This window comes from Diospyros lotus, chromosome 11, assembly GCF_014633365.1.
Source record: "Diospyros lotus cultivar Yz01 chromosome 11, ASM1463336v1, whole genome shotgun sequence".
Taxonomy (NCBI): Eukaryota; Viridiplantae; Streptophyta; class Magnoliopsida; order Ericales; family Ebenaceae; genus Diospyros; species Diospyros lotus.
In genome coordinates, this window is record NC_068348.1 from 3,026,649 (window position 1) to 3,044,472 (window position 17,824).

The 17,824-nt window shown below is 35.9% G+C and overlaps 1 protein-coding gene across 1 annotated transcript; it reads right to left on the bottom strand.

Annotated features, from left to right (window-relative positions):
- Window positions 1-410: 410 nt before the first annotated feature.
- LOC127813398 (protein trichome birefringence-like 23) lies at window positions 411-16,842 on the bottom strand. Its single transcript, XM_052354352.1, has 5 exons — window positions 16,711-16,842; window positions 13,381-13,551; window positions 12,881-13,276; window positions 12,256-12,533; window positions 411-1,480 (listed from the first exon to the last, which is right to left on the bottom strand). Exons 3-5 carry the CDS (start codon window positions 13,113-13,115, stop codon window positions 698-700), a joined length of 1,296 nt encoding a protein of 431 aa, XP_052210312.1. The 5' UTR covers window positions 13,116-13,276; window positions 13,381-13,551; window positions 16,711-16,842; the 3' UTR covers window positions 411-697.
- Between the last annotated feature and the right edge of the window lie 982 nt (window positions 16,843-17,824).

Here is a 17,824-nt window from a genome sequence, read left to right on the forward strand (position 1 = left end):
TTCGATATTTAAGTTAGACACTCAAATTTGCTAAAGACTTATATGTAATATTAAAATTAGTATAAAAATTATATCTATTTTAAAATAAAAGCTCATCTATTTATAAAAAAATATAAGAATTCTCAATAAATATATCTTATATTCTGAAATCAACTAAGATTAAGATTCTTATATATTATACCTATCATTTTACAAAATTATCAGATAAATTTTCAAATATTAAAGTTATCATATTCACACTTCATTACAGACCCCAAAAGTGGATTTATTGGGCAATCTCTAGGAGGAGATAATAATTGGTCTCCTGATGTATTACGGTCTGTCTCCTGGAGACGTTTCATCTTAAAACAAACCAAGGATGGACACTCAGGCAAAAATAGAAAAGTGGCCAATTGGGAAGCGAAGAGGTATAGAGACAACAATAGAAAGAGCAAGATAGCTTTATCATTGATTGCCACCAATTCAAGAACGAAACCAATACAATAAACTGTTGGCTTTTGAGTATTCACTGAAACATCAGGCCCTTCTTACATATTATATGGTATACATTGTAAAGATTGAATCTGAGCTTTGACATATTGTGTGAACCAATTAATACAACAGGAAGAACATTTGCAGAATTCCAATTTCAACTGTCAAAAAAGGGGAAAAAACCGAAAAACAAAAATAAGAGCCATCATCATCAGCATCCAATCTGCTAATTCTGACCACTTCTCATAACCAGCTCCATAATCAGATCGTTCCAAGTGTCTATCGGCCCCGGCAAACACCAGTGCAAACAGTCGTAGATAACTTTGGCATTTTTGTTCTTGGCGAAGGGGTAGAAGTGCCTGTAAGGACCCGGGTGCCCGTCTGGTCTTACCAGCGAAAGCTGCATCAGATCGAGAAGTTTGAGGTTCAAACCCTTTTCAGAAGCCTGAGCTGCCGCCTTCTCAAACTCTTCCAATTCTATGTCCCGGATGATTTTGATCAGTGGGTTCAACTTGAATTCACCTTCTTTTACGGGAGCTGTTCTTCGGCAACTTCCACCACTGAACCATTCACCATTCTCGAAGTGATCTGGCGTCGTCGTCCTATAAAAGATCATTCCTTTGTGATTGGATTCAAGGATGAACTTGAACACGTTATGGAGGACTTTGCGATAGGCGAAATCGTAACCTAGCTCTGGTAGGTTTCTTTTGGGACAGTAATGGCAGCCCAATACAGCGTTGTTCTCGTGGTAGATTGCAGTCTTGATAAACCATTTACCAGTTGAAAATATCATGTAATCCAAACCCTCGTACTGGTCAGTCCATGTCTTATCAAGTTTGTCAAGATGAAGCTTGATCTCAGATGTTGATACACCATTATAGTCCTCAAAAATGGCAGCCTCTACAAGGAATGGAGACCAGATAACAGAAATAGTGAAGTTGTGTGACTGGAAATGCCATCTCTTGGATCTGTAATCTGCATCATGGTATACTTCAACAGCTGGTTCAACCTTGAGGACAAAATAATTCAATTTGATCAGTTACAGGACACTTCAAAAAAGGTCTCTGAGACAACATAAAGCCATGTAACAATATCAGATATTACACAAGAGGCATTTGCAATGCATGAATCAAGGAATACAATTCTAAGACAAAAAAAAGTGAAAGTGGTCCTCTGAAACACGACAAATTGAGAAATTGACAAAGCCACAACATCATCCCATCCAACACCCAGAAATTAACAAAAAATCATATTCACAAACAACCAATAAAAAACAAAAAGTACACATTCACTCGGGATTTCAGCAAAAGCCCACTCATTAAATTGCCATAAAAATGTTGTATTGTCAGGTGAACCTGCCGCCATTTAGCAGCTTTCTTTAAAAGAAGTCCAAACCAAGTCACAAATAAAAATGGCATCATGTCAAGTGGGATTAGCTACATACATTCTAGCTTACCAATCATCTCTATATACGTCCATGTATTCTATAAGGTTATTATTAAGCCTATTATAAGGCATATCATGCTTAAGAGTTTCCCACCAACATAAAGTCGGTACAGTTAAAAGATATGAGCAATTTCAACATAAATTTTGAAAACAATTGAGATATAATACATTCAGTCAATACAATAATGGAAACATTGCAAGACAAAAACACTCAATAAATAATGCTAAAAAAGACCAAGTGGTTGTTTTAGTACCCTAGATTTCAGACAGACAAATACCGAGCAAAAAAAGAGTATAGAAAGTAATATTATAAATATACAGTCCAATCTAGTCAACTTCCGGAAAAGTGTTCCCAAGTCCAGGTTATTCAATTTCATATGATAGCCTGTAAAGAATAGTTCTCCAAATTCACAGAATTAAGAATAACCCATTCTAATCAGAACGTGTTGCTCCTCACTTTATGATGGCGTAAGCAGAGTATCAACCTTGAACAAAAACAAATATGACCTAAGCTTAACAGCCTTAGGTACGAAGGAGGATGGAATCAATCAAACTCAAAGTTTGTATTGAATGAAAGTCCTATATATACAAGTGTAAGGCTATGGCTTTTACTCCTAATCCTATATGATATAGGATACAACTTATAGTTTAAATAAGTTACGCATAAACTAGAATACCAGAGAGTTAATCTTCAAGCAAAACTTATCTTCTTCTTCTTTATCTCCTTCAGATTTATTAGGCCTATTATAGTTTAAATAAGTTATGGATAAACTACAATACAAAAGAGTTAATCTTCAAGCAAAACTTATCTTCTTCTTCTTTATCTCCTTCAGATTTATTAGGCCTATTAGTCGGCTGCTTTATCCTTCTTTTATTCAAACACCAACACTCCCTCCCCCCTCAAGCTGGTGAATGGATCTCTCATTCCCAGCTTGCCAATAAGTGACTCAAATCTAGGTCTTAACATGGCCTTTGTAAATATATTTGACTCTTGACTTGCTGTTGGTAGATAGGTTAGTTTTATGCCTCCTTGCTCGATCTCCCTTTGAATAAAACTTCTATCAATCCTAACATGTTTCATCATATCGTGCTGGATAGGATTATTAACGATACTTATATTTGACTTGTTGTCACTATAAAGTTTTGTTGGTAGGGTTAGAGGCATTCGTCGGTCTTCCATCAATCTTGCCAACCAAACCAACTCACAAATGCTTTGGGCAATTGCCCTAAACTTTGCTTCAGCACTACTCCTTGCCACGACTGATTGTTTCTTGCTTCTCCATGTGACTAAGTTCCCCCAAAGTTTAGTGCAAAACCCAGATGTTGATCTACTATCCACTATGGATCCTACCCAATCAGCATTAGCAAATCCTTTAGCTCCTCTATTATCATTCTTTTGAAACAATGGACCCTTTCCTGGTGCCCCCTTTAGTTATCTCAAGAAATGGTAGACTGCATTCATAGGTTGTTGAGTAGATGAGTGCATAAATTGACTCACAATACTCACAGCATATGCAATATCCGGACGAGTGAGTGAGAAGTAGATTAATAGCCCAACTAACCTTTGATACCTTCCTTTATCAACAACAGGATCCTTATCAGTTACTGCACACTTCCAATTTCTTTCAAAAGGTGTGTAGGTGGATTTGCTCCCCAACATACTAGTATCTCTTAAGAGATCAAGAGTACACTTCCTTTAAGAGATTAAAATACCTTATTTGCTCCTTGGTACTTCCATCTCAAGGAAGTACTTCATTGTTCCCAAGTCTTTAACCTTGAATTCCTCCCTTAATATGTGTTTAAGTGCAATAATCTCCTGAGTGTCATCTCCAGTGATAATAATATCATCCACATACACAATCAAAATAGCTCTCTTTCCATTTGTTGCATGTTTAGTAAATAAAGTATGATCTGCTTCCCCTTGCTTGTACCCAAAGTTGATAAGAGTAGAACTAAATTTCTTAAACCATGCTCTTGAGGATTGTTTTAATCCATAGAGCGATAGGTACAATTTACAAACATTGCCCATGTTCTCTCCTTCCTCAAATTCAGGTGGAATCTCCATATAAATTTCTTCCTCTTAACTCTCAATTCAGGAAGACATTCTTTATATCTAACTGAAACAATTCCCAATCAAGATTAATAGCAAGAGATAACAGTACTCTTATGGAATTTAGTTTGCCATAGGAGCAAATGTCTCATCATAATATATTCCATACGCTTGAGAGAACCCCTGTGCCACCAACCTTGCTTTATACCTGTCTATGCTTTCATCTGACCTATATTTAACAAAAAATACCCACTTACATCCAACAATTTTCTTATTCTTTGATGTTTTAACAATATCCCATGTATGATTGCCAATGAGAGCCTTCATTTCTTCCATAATAGCCTCCTTCCACCTGGGATCTTTCAAAGCCTCTTGAATATTCTATGGGATTACCACTTCATCAATTGTTGTGGTGAATGTCCTAAATTAGGGTGACAATCAGTGTTACATTAAGATGCAAAAGGGTGCTGGAGCTTGAGGCGCAAGGCGAGGGGCGCGCCTGATAGAACTAGGCGCATGCTTACTAAAAAAGAAACAGAAAAATATATATCCTACTTGAAAAATAAAGTAGAAAATAAGTCATAACTCCTAATGAAGGTATAAAAATTTATAGGTCTTAAATTTTAATTAAGATTAACTAATTATGTATTTTAAATAATCTAAAAATCATCCTCAACATCAAGATCAAACATTTCTATATTTTCATCATTAGAAGCATCATCTTTAATATCTTCTTCCACATCATCTACTCCTCTTGTTGGATGATTTCTATGGTTTAGAAGTGTGATAATAGTTTCACACATTTTTTTGGTAGGTAATATACTAGACTTGAATTTGCATCTTTCTTTGTTTTGGTGACTTAATATTGCATTTTGTTATTGCATGTCTTGAATTTTTTCAACTCTCCCTATCCATCTTCATCTAGTTCAAATTCAATTAGAGCATTTGAAGTAGTAGCCTTTTTACTTATTGTCAAATTTGTAGTTGAAGCAATAAATTTAAACCCTAAACAGTAAAAAATTAAATAAAGTAACAAACAATGAAATAAAAACCTTGAAAAATAGCTAAAAGGCCCAAGGCACACGCCTTTGCCTAAGGCGCCTTGGGTTGAGGCGCGCCTTTTGGTCTGCACTCGCCTAGAATGCCTTCAGGTGCCGAGGCGCGCTTTTAATAACATTGGTGACAATCTAGAGTATGTTAAGCAGTTAGAGATAGGATACTTAACACAATATCTTACCCCCTTTTGAATAGCAATAGAAACATCTAGCATGTCACTGTCAGCTTTGGTGCTCTCCTCACTTGTTGGACCATCCTTCGGTTCTAATAATTGGCTGAGTTGAGGAGCAGGACCTTTTGGTCTTCTAGAGTATACTTTTATAGGTTTATTTGAGTGTGCTTCTCCTTCCAGATTAGAAACCATAGATTCAACTGGTTGAGTGATATGGTGGTCTGAAGGGTAATCAAAAGATGAGGTAGGTTCTATGTAATGACCCATCAGTGGGTCTAGAGTATTTATTAAAATTTTATTTTGAATGTCATATTTTGGAGGCATCATTGGAATTAAATGTTGGAATTAATTATTTTTATATGAGGATATTAATTGTCGGATTTAATATTTGAAATATGGGGATTAAGAGGCCATTAGCAAAAATGTTACGTTAGTGAAAATATTATTTTTGGAATCAATGTATGGTGAATAGTTAAAGAATGATTGTGTGGATAATGGGTTTGGGCCAACGGTTAAAAAGCCCAATAGAATTGAAGAGTTGAAATTCATTTATAAATTGGGTTGAGGCCACTGGGTTTAAAATGAATTAAATATGTGTGTTATTATCTGGGGCCTAAGATGGAAGTGGGTGATTTTATTTAATTGGGCCATTGATTTGGGCTTGGGCCCATGTGTATAAAAGGTGGCACTATAATTAAATGAAAATGAGAAATGTGGCAAATGACAAAAAGGGGCATGCTTTATGAAAAATGTGAGGGAAAAAAGGGGAATTTCATAATTGGTTGATAAAGAAAGTGAGAAAGAAATAAGAAAATGGCAAATGTCCAAATTGGGTTTAATGCCTTGTGTATGGTGTGTGTAAAAGAGCAGGGTAAAAGGGTAAATAGCCAAGGGGAGCAGTTGGCAGCCCACTCCCCCTCCATACCACCTTGCCCATTTTTCCTTCTCTCTTTGTCTCTCCTGTAAGCTCTCTCTCCTTCTCTTCTCATTTGCTTCTTCTTCATTTGTTTCTCCTTCTTCCCTGTTTTTTGCTTAGTTGGAGCTTCAAGTGGCATGAAATTTAGCGTTCAGGTAGCTTCTTGTCTTCTTCGATTTTCATCAACAAGGCAAGTTTTGCTTGCACTTTTATTTCATTTTGTGCAAGCTTCCTTCTCCTTTTCTCCTATCTTCTAATGCAAGGTATACCCATATATTTAATCCAAGCTCTTGCTATCATCTCTTCAATGGTGTTTTTTGAAAGCTTGTAGTTAGATGTATTAGTTCCGTATTTTTCTCAAATCTTGTGGATTTCCTTCAATGGTGTCATTGAGTCTTGTTTTGATCTCTAAGGGGCTTGTTTTCCCCATCTTTTATTCAAGAAATGGCAACTTGGGGGTTAGGGTTATGTTTGTGGGTGTTTTGGGTGTTTGTAGTTCGTGGGTTTTCAGTTTCATGTGAGTTTGGTCAACTATTCACGCTGAAAATTTTGAAACATAATCCGTGTATTTCGAAACTTGCTCAAACAAAAACTTATATTTCGAAATCTACACTCTGTATTTCGAAACTTTCTCAAACAGAAACTTATATTTCGAAACCTACACTCTGTATTTTAAAACTAGCTCAACAAAAACTTGCATTTCGAAACATTGTACTCTTTAAATCATAACTTTTTGTCCATATCAAAATTAAGCTCTGTTTTTTTTTTTGTTGCGACCCTAACTCGATAAGCTTTGATTTGGTATAGGATTTGAACCATTTGGGCAACCATTGAGCATGTGGGCTTCCTTTGAAATGTATACTTGATTCGTAGCTTTCTCCTTCCTTAAAATTCGATCAATCTTAAATTCTGGGAACAAATACTTCCACCTTAATCTGGTTATCAATATTATCAAATAATTGCACTTAATTGATGAGGTGGAACCTATTTAAATGTTGAATTGTCTGAAATAGCGAAGAATCTTTGTGGGCAAAAATTGAGAGTGCGTGATTGTTACTTGTTATAACTTTGTTTGTGGCTGCATTGTGTTACTATATTGCTTCGCATTATGATGTTGAGCCATGGGTCGCATTCATTGAAGGGTTATGCTTTGTATGTATTGGGAGAGTGAGCATTGGCATGACATGGTTGGCCTGTTGAGTGCTGACTTGTGTCTGTTAGGCGAGCATATACATTAGAGCATTCGTGTGTGTGAATTCCTATGTGGGCGTAGCATGGCTTGATGCTTGGCTTATGGGGGCCTTGTCATCACGTTAATGCTGCAAAATCCATTGCATTCCTTATGTGTTGTATTGCATGGTGATGATAATGGTGGAAATTGGCTTGTGATTGTGATGTGTAAGACTGGGGGTTTGAGTCCCACAACAACTGTATCTTATGATGTGTAAGACTGGAGGGTTTGAGTCCCACAACAGCTTGTGATCTTGATGTGATTGTGAGTGCTTCAGCATGTGATGATGATGGAGGTGGATGTGATATGAGAGCCTTAGGTTCATGTTATTGATTTGGTAGCCTGCCCTTGGCTGCTAGCAGGTTTGTATACCAGTTATTGGGCGCCAGTGTCTGCATTTTATGTGGGTCCTAAGGACCCTATGTGTGCATCTATGCATTTATGTTATGGTTGGGTATCGTGTTATATAACCACATGGCATGGATTGTGTGTCGTTTATGTATATGAGACTAACGTGTGTTTCCATATACGGCATGATATGCATGATGTTCAGGGAAAGGCTAATCGTATCCATTTTTAGTTGTTTCTAAACACTTGTTGAGGCTTGTGGCTCACCTTGAAAATGTGTTTTGATAAAATGTAAGAAATTGTATTTCTTTGAGGATGTTGTTGTCAAGTGTAGAAGGCATGAATCCAATTGATATCCAAATGTCGGGTAGTGATTTTCCCTTGACTTTGAGTTATTCATGCCTTCATAAATCGATCTATTGATGCTTCCCTTTGCTATATACTTGCTGAGCCTCGTGGCTCACCCTTACTTCTTTTGTCATTCTAGGAAAAAGGAAGATAGTTATTTGGGGTGAGTCCCAGTTAAATGTGTACGGAGATGTCCCGGCCTCAAGATCCATGGGTATAGTTTTGAGGGCGTGAGTAGAGTGTTTCATTTTGTATTTAAAGTCTTAGTACCCTTTTATTTTGAAATGTATGGGTGGTAAGTCCAAGATGATGATGTAAAAAATGTTGTAACATTTATTTTGGCTCCTATTGATAATGAGCAAATATGGAAATGAGAAGAAATTTTTGTATCTGTATCCATTTTGAATGGACCTTCTCTTAGACTTCCTATGCTAGTAAGTAAATTTGAAAGCGAACCCTGACATTCTGGACTTTCTAACCTTGATTGTTCAGCTATAACTGATTAACGTAAATCAGCTACAATAAGTTGAGTTAGATTAGCACCCGAGAAAGGTAAAAGAGAAGAGGGAAGAGATATAGGCATAGAAACAATGGGATCCCAATGCCCTTCTTCCCCTGCTGTTTCCCTTTGAATTGAGGTACTTGAGTAATAGGATTCATGATCAACAAATGTTACATCACAAGAGATAAAGAACTTTTCTGATAGTGGGCAATAGCATTTGTACCTCTTTTGGGTTGGAGAGTACATTTAATAGCTTTTGGTTCAAGTTTATGATGGTTAGGTCTAATGTGATGAACATATACAATGCAACCAAATACTTTTGGAGGAAGGGAGCTTAGGATTCGAGCATGAGGAAAGAAGCTCAACAGATTGTGTAAGGGGGTCTGAAAATTGAGCACTTTAGATGGTAGCCGGTTTATCAAATAGGAAGCTGTTAGAATGGCTTCTCTCCAATACTTATTAGGAAGGGAACTGGTGAACATCAAGGAACGGGCAACCTCAAGTAGATGGTGTTTTTTTCTCTCTCAGTCACCTCATTTTGTTGAAGGGTATAGGGATAGGTGCTTTAATGAAAAATCCCATATGTGGTAAAGTATTGGGTAAACGGATGAGAAAAGTACTCCTGGCCATTGTCAGTCCTAAAGATGCAAATAGAGGATTGAAATACATTAAGGATTAGCTTGTGAAAGCTTTGAAACACAACACACACCTCAAATTTTTCTTTCATAAGATATAACCAACAAACCCTAGTGTGGTCGTCAATGAAAGTAACAAATCATAGGGCACCAGACAAGATTGGAACTCTTGCTAGTCCCCATATATCACTGTGGATCAAATAAAAGGGTTTGGCTGGTGTGTGTGGATGAGGTAGGTAAGTGCTATGTGCTTGTTTAGCAAGAATACAATGTTCACATTGAAGCACTAACTTTTCTTTATTAATAAATAAACTTGGATACAAACATCTTAAGTATGAAAAACTTGGATGGCCAAGGCACTTGTGCATAACAAAATTTCAGAATTAGAACTACCAATAGCAAAAGAAGACTTATGTAGTAACTAATCCATAGGAGAAGCCTTGTTCTCTAAAACCTAATAGAGCTCATCTTTCTCCTCAGCACTACCAATCACCTTCCCCGAAGACTGGTCCTGAAAAACACAATGAGAAGAGGAAAATATTATGCTACAATCCATATCCTTGGTTAATTTGCTAACTGAGAACAAATTACACTTTAACTTTGGCACATATAGGATAGATTTAAGTTACAAACCAAACACATATACATCTCCTTTCCCCCTAACTGAAGCCATAGTACCATCTGCCATTAGAACTTTCAACTCCTTATCATTGAGCTAGAGTTGATTGAATGTAGTTGTAGACCCAGTCATATGATCAGACGCACCTATGTCTACAACCCAACAACTTCCCTTTAGTTTCTTAGATCATAAAGAGTATGTCAAATTACCTTTTTGAGCCACTGATGCTGTGGAATTGGTGGCTGAGGTATCTAACTCTTTCACAATCTGGGAATTACTTAGAAGATTGTGCAAAAAATCCACCTGTTCAGTAGTTAGGTTTAGATTTATACCTTTATTAATGTGGCTATTGCTGAGACATAAGCTGATTTTTCTTTTTTACTCCATGGCTTCCATTTTGCTAGCTTCCCATGCAACTTCTAGCATGTATCTCTAGTGTAGTAGGGCCTATTGTAGTGTTCACACCACTATTTTTCCTTAGTAGGATCTTCAAGTTTGGTTGAAATCAATGCAAAACTTGCCCTTGGTTCAACTGCTACCTAGAGCATCACTCGCTTCTTGCTTTCCTCCCTTTTAACTTTTCAAAGGGATGGACGTGGTTTATTACCAAGTAACTGGCCTCAGACCTCATCTAGATTAGCATTAAGGCCTTGGAGGAAGTCAAAAATCCTCTCTTTCTCCAAAATCTTGTTGTACCTTAGGTTGTGTGTAGAACATGCCCAACTTGGATCATAGAAAAGATCCATCTCTAGCCATAATTCCACTAGTGCATTATAGTATTCAATAACCCCAAGAGTACTTTGTTTAGCGGTCCTTATGGATGATCTGATTTCAAAACACTAGGCTGTGTTTTCAATATCAAAATAAATCTCTTGGACAACATCCCATATTTCTTTAGCAGTCTTGTAGAATAGATAAGTGTGACCAATCTTTCGCTCCATCGGGTTTATAAGCCATGCCATGATTATCGAATTTCTGCCTCCCATCTTTGATATTCAACCGTATCTTTTGGTGGAGGAGAAACAACCCCTAATAGATAGCCAAACTTGCCCTTGCCTTTAATTACCAACACAACAGATTGAAACCATTCTCGGAAGTTTCTTCCATCAATCTGTGTTGTGTGATCTGCAGAGTGTGGCTATCGATTGATAGAGGGATAGCTGAAATTGTTGCAGCTGGAACTGCTGTCGGTTGAGGGATTGGAATGGAGGAGGATTCTGCAGTTGTATAAACTGCATCCTCAGAATTTGAAGAGAATATAATATCTTAATTCTCGGCTAATAGCAACCGAGCTCTGATACCATGAACAAAAACAGATATAACCTAAGCTTAACAGCCTTAGGTACAAAGGAGGATGGAATCAATCAAACTCAAAGTTTATATTGAATGAAAGTCCTATATATATAGATGTAAAGCTATGGCTTTTACTCCTAATCATATAAGATATAGGATACAAATTATAGTTTAAATAAGTTACAGATAAACTAGAATACAAAAGAGTTAATCTTCAAGCAAAACTTATCTTCTTCTTCTTTATCTGCTTCAGATTTATTAGGCCTATTATTCGGCTGCTTTATCCTTCTTTTATTCAAACACCAACACTCCTAATCCATACCCTTTACCTGGATCTCCAACAAACCTTTTTCATTCTCTCTTTTACAGGTCATAGCGCAATAACATTTATAATATGCATTTCTTGTATTATCTAAGTCCTAGTCACTTATGAAAAGATATACATATCAACCCAAGCATCAGCTTCTATGTGGACAGTATCAACCTTCATTAATCACTATACTTATTTTGTTCAAGTCATGTTAACTGATTTTTCTTTAAAGGACCATTTTTGTTAAGAATTGAGAATAAGTTCTTCTCCAAGCACAAGCTATCTAACGCAACCCTATTTATCCAAGCTTGAACATGTCCAGAAAAGTCCAATAAGAGACACAACCCTTTTAAGTGATGCAATACATTCGGAATGATCAGTCTAAAACAAACACCAAAACTGTGAGTACGGATAAATAATCTTTCAAAACCTCCTAACTTCATCTATGGAAAATCTTATAGCCATTGTATCAACTTTCAAAGAGAACCAAAATGAAATGAAAAAAAAAAAAAAAAAAACAACCCATGCCATTATCTAAACATTTGGCTCCAATGTGCGAAACATAATCAAATATCCAATGAAACTAGAGTTGTAGGGATAAGAAGAGAAATGTGATTTATTTGTTGAAAATCCATTAGTTTTCTAGAAAGGAAGGAAGGATCTAGAGAGGACTTTGTTCAAATATCCCAAACACACACACACAGACATGCATGTGAGTGCTATTTTGTAACAGATGACATTTACATTTGGAGAATGCAAAGCAAGAAGTCACATAGTTAATCACAAAGACACATGGGCCCATGCATATGCACCCACACACATATATAAACACTAGTTTACAACAGAAACATTATTTACCTTGGACAGAATACAAAGCAGGGACTGGACATGGTTTCGAGATATAGAATCACCAATCAATGCCCATTTCTTATTCCTCATCAACTTCAGAAATTTCACAGGGTCGAGTTGAGGCAGCATGCAATCTCGTGGATTCCACCTCCAATAAAGATACGCAGTGTCCGGGCGACCATTCTTAATACAATTCTGATGACTTTCAATTATGTTGCAACTCTCATTAGTGTAACGGGGACTAACCAGGCTTGGAACCCAATCCCCAGTAAAAATATCACATATTTCTGCATTGAGTTTCATGTAAAAATAATCAACCTTCAACACAGTAATAGAATCAGCTATCTATTTGAGATTTAACAAATACATCATAAGTCCATGATTTCATTCAAAGAGACAATACAACAGTACAGATCAATCAAACTTGAAAGTAAACCAACTTATTGAATCAGTAAATTATTGTTCCAAAAGAGAACATGCTATTCCCCTTTTTTTCTCTAAATTTCTATATGAATTCTTGGTTCACTGCTACATTGCCTGTTTCTCTGTTGATTTGAACTTCCTACACATGCAATTGCTGAAATCAAGGAAATATTAAATTCACAAAATAGAAAAAAAGGAGAAATCTGAGTACCGTGTTTGGGAATTTGATCTCCGTGCCCCAGCAAATCTACAGAAACTAGGCTTTCAGGTTTAGTAGTGTTCACCTTCTCTATATGAGGAATCTCTGCAACATCAAAAATCTCAGATTGTTTGTTGGAAAGAAACCTAAAAGCAAGTCCAAACAAGAGGATCAAGACAATCAGTTTTGCGAGTAAGGGTTTGTGCTTGTGAATGGACCACCACAACGATTTCCAATTTAGCCTCATTTTTCCTTCCCTTCATTCACTCTCCCAGCTCTCTCTCCTCTACAGTGGCATTGCTGGAATTCTAAGATTTTGCATTTTTGCCTTCAAATCCAACAAGGATCTTCATCCAAATCACAGAAAATCGAAGGGCCAAATTTGATCAACAGAGAATTGCTATTTACCTGTCAAGTTGTCATTTTGGTGATTACATATATTATTATTACCGCCAAATAAGACAATCAGATTGAGCCTTAGAAAGCTAAGGTAAAAGGTTCTGTAAGCTTACTTGAGAGTGTCTTTACTCAACAATTGCTTTCCTCGTAGATCCCATCATTACCACTCAAGTTTAAGGAATGAATAGACTAATGGTGTTGCATCAGAATTCTGGGGTCCGCGACTGGCACTAATCCCAAGACAGGGCAGCCCCAACCTTAGGACTAGTAAACCATGTGTACGACTGTGATACATGAACATCCACAAAATAATAGATGTTTAATACTCATGATCAATGAAAATGACAATAAACCATAATCCAAAAATGAGACGAGAATGAACATCCATATAATTAACTTGTATAACCAAGATACGAACATCACAACAGACAAAGCCATCGCAAAATACCATATAACAGTATAAAAGAATGTACCAATAGTAACCCAAAGAAAAGGTACAGACCATGTCATGTGCTAGGAACAAAATGATAGTGTGTGCACTTGCAGAGCATGCCTATAAAACAAAAATACCAAGACCGGGAAGCTGGGGGGTCCATACCAAGAGCCAGCTACACTGATAGAGTAAGTCTTACAGGCTCGCAGGTATAAGGTATGCTAGGTATGCTATGCCTATAAGAAGAGGATGTAGTAAAGCAAGAATCAAGAAAGAATGAGTGCTGATATAATACTATGTACCATAGTAACAAAATAATTAACAATAGTATAGGTGTGAAAACATGCTATAGGGAAAGTAAGTACACAAAGCAGTGCAATGCCCTTTCAACTAGCTACGAACCTGCTTGACAGGGTACTTAAGCTCCCTATGCATTTTATTATTTGAAAACCATTTTATCTGCTAATAGTCACAATATAAAGCATGAATGCAACAAACATGGGAACAACTAGTAACACCATCTCACATATCTTTGGCATAGAAAGGCCATAATAATAATAACAATAGTACATAGTGGCATCCCTAAGGTGAGTGACAGTAACACTAATGCATACCATTCCCTGTTCACAATATAATGTCATAAACATGGTTAAAGAATGCCAAGGTCACAGTAACCTGATTGTCCTGCTATGAATACCAGAGTTGTAAACTAGTTTTTCCTACTAATGTTTGAATGAGATATCCTATGTCATCATAGTACTGAAATCACCTATAAACATCATATCCATTACCAGTTATGCAAAGTAAATACAAAGAAACAGTTGGGTATCATCATTGTATACTTATAACGCAAGTGTCTATCCCATTAAGATGAAAATATTTCATGAGCATTTGACACATAAAGCACTTCATAAGTAAATCATGCAAGATGATTAGGTTTAAAGAGTACATGATGCATCAGTATATACATGTGAACATAAAGTAAAGCATAACATAGCCTTTCTAATCACCTAGCATACAGAGAAGTCAAGCTTGTGGTGGAAGAGGAGGCTGAGTATAGTTTAGAGTATCAGACCTTACAATAACAAGGACAAAAGATCAGCAAACTAAAATTGGGATAGCAAAAATAGAAATCTGTAAGTGTGTCTTAATAAGTGCCTAGCCAACTCTAGTGCCAGACACTAGAATGGTTATTGCTACATTGGTTCAAACGAATTGAATCTCACATTATGGAATTTGTTGAGCTACGTTATTGTATCCCCACAAGAGTAGTTGTGTCAATGCACACTGTACAGGTTGTGTAGTTACACATAAGCTTTGCATGTTAGTGTAAACGACAGGTACGTTAATACATGCACAGTGCCATACTTGTAGTGTATTCACATAGCCCATCCTCACATATACGTTATATTAACATAAAAATATATGTATATTCACCTATGGATAGTTAAGTACTTTTACTGTTTTAATAAAATCGTGCTAAATTCATTAAAAATAGGACTGTAAGGGTGGTAAGTAATGTATGTTAAAGATAGGTAACCAATTCATAAATTTAGGCCCCGTTTGTTGCAGCTTAATTAAAGAAATTATAGCTTATAACTTCTTAGATTATAGCTTCTAAAACTTAGAATAAGTTGTGAACTTGTTTGCTGTAGCTTCTTAAAAGTTGTAGTTAAGTAGTTGTGGTGTTTGATACCATAAGTTATAAAATAACTTATTTTTGTATAATTGTCCATAATACCCTTAGTAGTTATAGAATGATAATTTAAAAATTAATTAGTGTATATGTATAAGTTTCAAGTGTTATAAAAAAATTAATTAAAGTATAGAGAGAGAATAGAGAGAGAGGAAGATGACGAGAGAGAGGAAGAGATTTGAAAATGGAAATGGCGGTGGAAAAGAAAAACCCATGATTGCGTAGATAAGAGAGTAATTCTTTGCTAAAAATAAGGGCAAAATTGTCATAAAAATGTAATTATTTAAGCAGAAGTTGTAAAAGCTGGGGTACGCTAGCTTTGAAAAAGCCAGCTTCTACCCCTTCTAAGAGCTAGTAAAAGCTATAAATTAGAATTCTATAAGTTAAAACAAACACTACATCCCAACTTTTTTGAAACTAGAAGCTAGAAGTTGCAATTTTTAAGCTGCAACAAACAGGGCCTTAGAATCTTAAGGCCAATTCATAATTTTATAAACTTAGGGTCAGTTCATAATTTTATAAATAAGACCCAACTCATAGTTTTATAAACTTAAGGGCCAACTCATAATTCTATAAACTTAAGGGTCCATTTATACTTTTGTAAACTTAAGGCCCAACTCATAATCTTATAACTTAAGGCCCATTTTATTTTAAAAAGATTAAGGTCTAATTCATAATTTTAAATCAAGCCGCATTTCATAGTCTTAACATAATAAGACCCACATTCATTTTTAAAACATTTTAAGCTTAAAGCCCAAAACCCAATTAGGGCAGCCAAGCAACACCGCAACTAGAAATAGTGGCGTCACTGCCGGCAGCCGGACGCCAGCAGGTGGTTCTAGCGATCGACAGTGATGACCACATTCCCCTGGTTGTGGTGATTTACAAATCCAAAAAAGAAAAGCAATCCAACGGTCGGATTTTCATAGATCTGAAAATTAATTTTCGGCCTAAAAGTTGCAGCCGGCCCGTGATTCGGATGATCGGGGCAGATCATCAGATTCCCTGACCGCGTTGATTCATATACCCAAATATGAGAACGATCCAACGGCTAGATTTTAGTAGATCTACAAATTAACTTTCATCCTAAAATTGCTGCCGGCCGATGGTTCCGATGATCGGGACCAATCATCAGTATCCCCTGCCCGCAGTGATTCATATATCCAAAAATTAAAAGGATCTAGCAGTCAAATCTTAGTAAATCTAAGTTCAAGGAAGTTAATTTTGCATCCCAAACTCGCGTATATAAGTACAGCTGTGTTTATAGATACATTAACCAGAAAAGTAAACGAAGAAGGATCCTAGAGATCTTACCAGGGAGGGGTGCAAGACGCCGTCGTCGGCGCCGTCCGTTCTCTGCAAGTAGAGTAAGTTTTTTGAAAAAGACAGAGAGAGGGAAACGTGGCTGAATGAAGGGAAAGGGGAATGCTTCTGGTTTCCCCCTTCTTATCGTTAAATAAAATAAAATAAATATATGTAATTAAATAAATAAAATCCCTTTTTTTATAATAATAATAATCAACCTCCTGCAATGGGAAGGCATTTTTAATTAATTTATGTTATTATATATTTATTATTTAATTTTATAAAATTATATAAATATAGATTGATTATTGATATATATTTTGTAATTATTTTACAAAATCATCTAACTAAATTTTTTTAAATTAATTTCCTTTACACTACTCCAATAAGAAAATTAAAAACTACCATAACATAGTAATATGTTGTTTAATTAAATTAATTTTCTATTCATGTAGCTTTTTTGTTTCTTCTATGTTATTTAGATCTAGTTTTGTATAGATCTTGAGTGTTTTATTTTACTTCTGTGATTTTATATACTGAGATATGCCCTAATTTGGGTTCTATATAAACTTTTTTTCTCTATCTATACATATTTTTTTTACTTAAAAAATAAAGTAATATGATAATTAATTATAAGAATAAATACAAACTTTCGAGATAATTTAGTTGATTTACCACACAGGTTAAGGAGTTTGAGATATCCCAAGGTCATAGGTTTAATTCTATTTTTTTTTTCTATAAGGATTAAATTAATAAAAAAAAACACCATAAAGTATACAACTTATATGAGGGCATACCCCAAACATAAAAACCAAACATCCCACATTGAGAAAGAGCAAACTAGCACAACAAAATAAAAGAAATGGAAATGAAAGAATGCTTTAAGCCGAATCCACAAGCATAGGACGAGCATCCTCATAACCATGTTTAGCCCGAGCAAAGGTATCCTTCTTCTTTCTTTCTCTTTTGCGTTGTGAGTTGGACTTCAAACTAGCACAACACAATAAGAGAAAGGGAAATGAAATAAAGTTTCAAGTCGAATCCACAAGCATAGGATGAGCATCTGTAGAACCATGTTTAGCCCAAGTAAAGTCATTCTTCTTATTTATTTCTCTTTTGCACT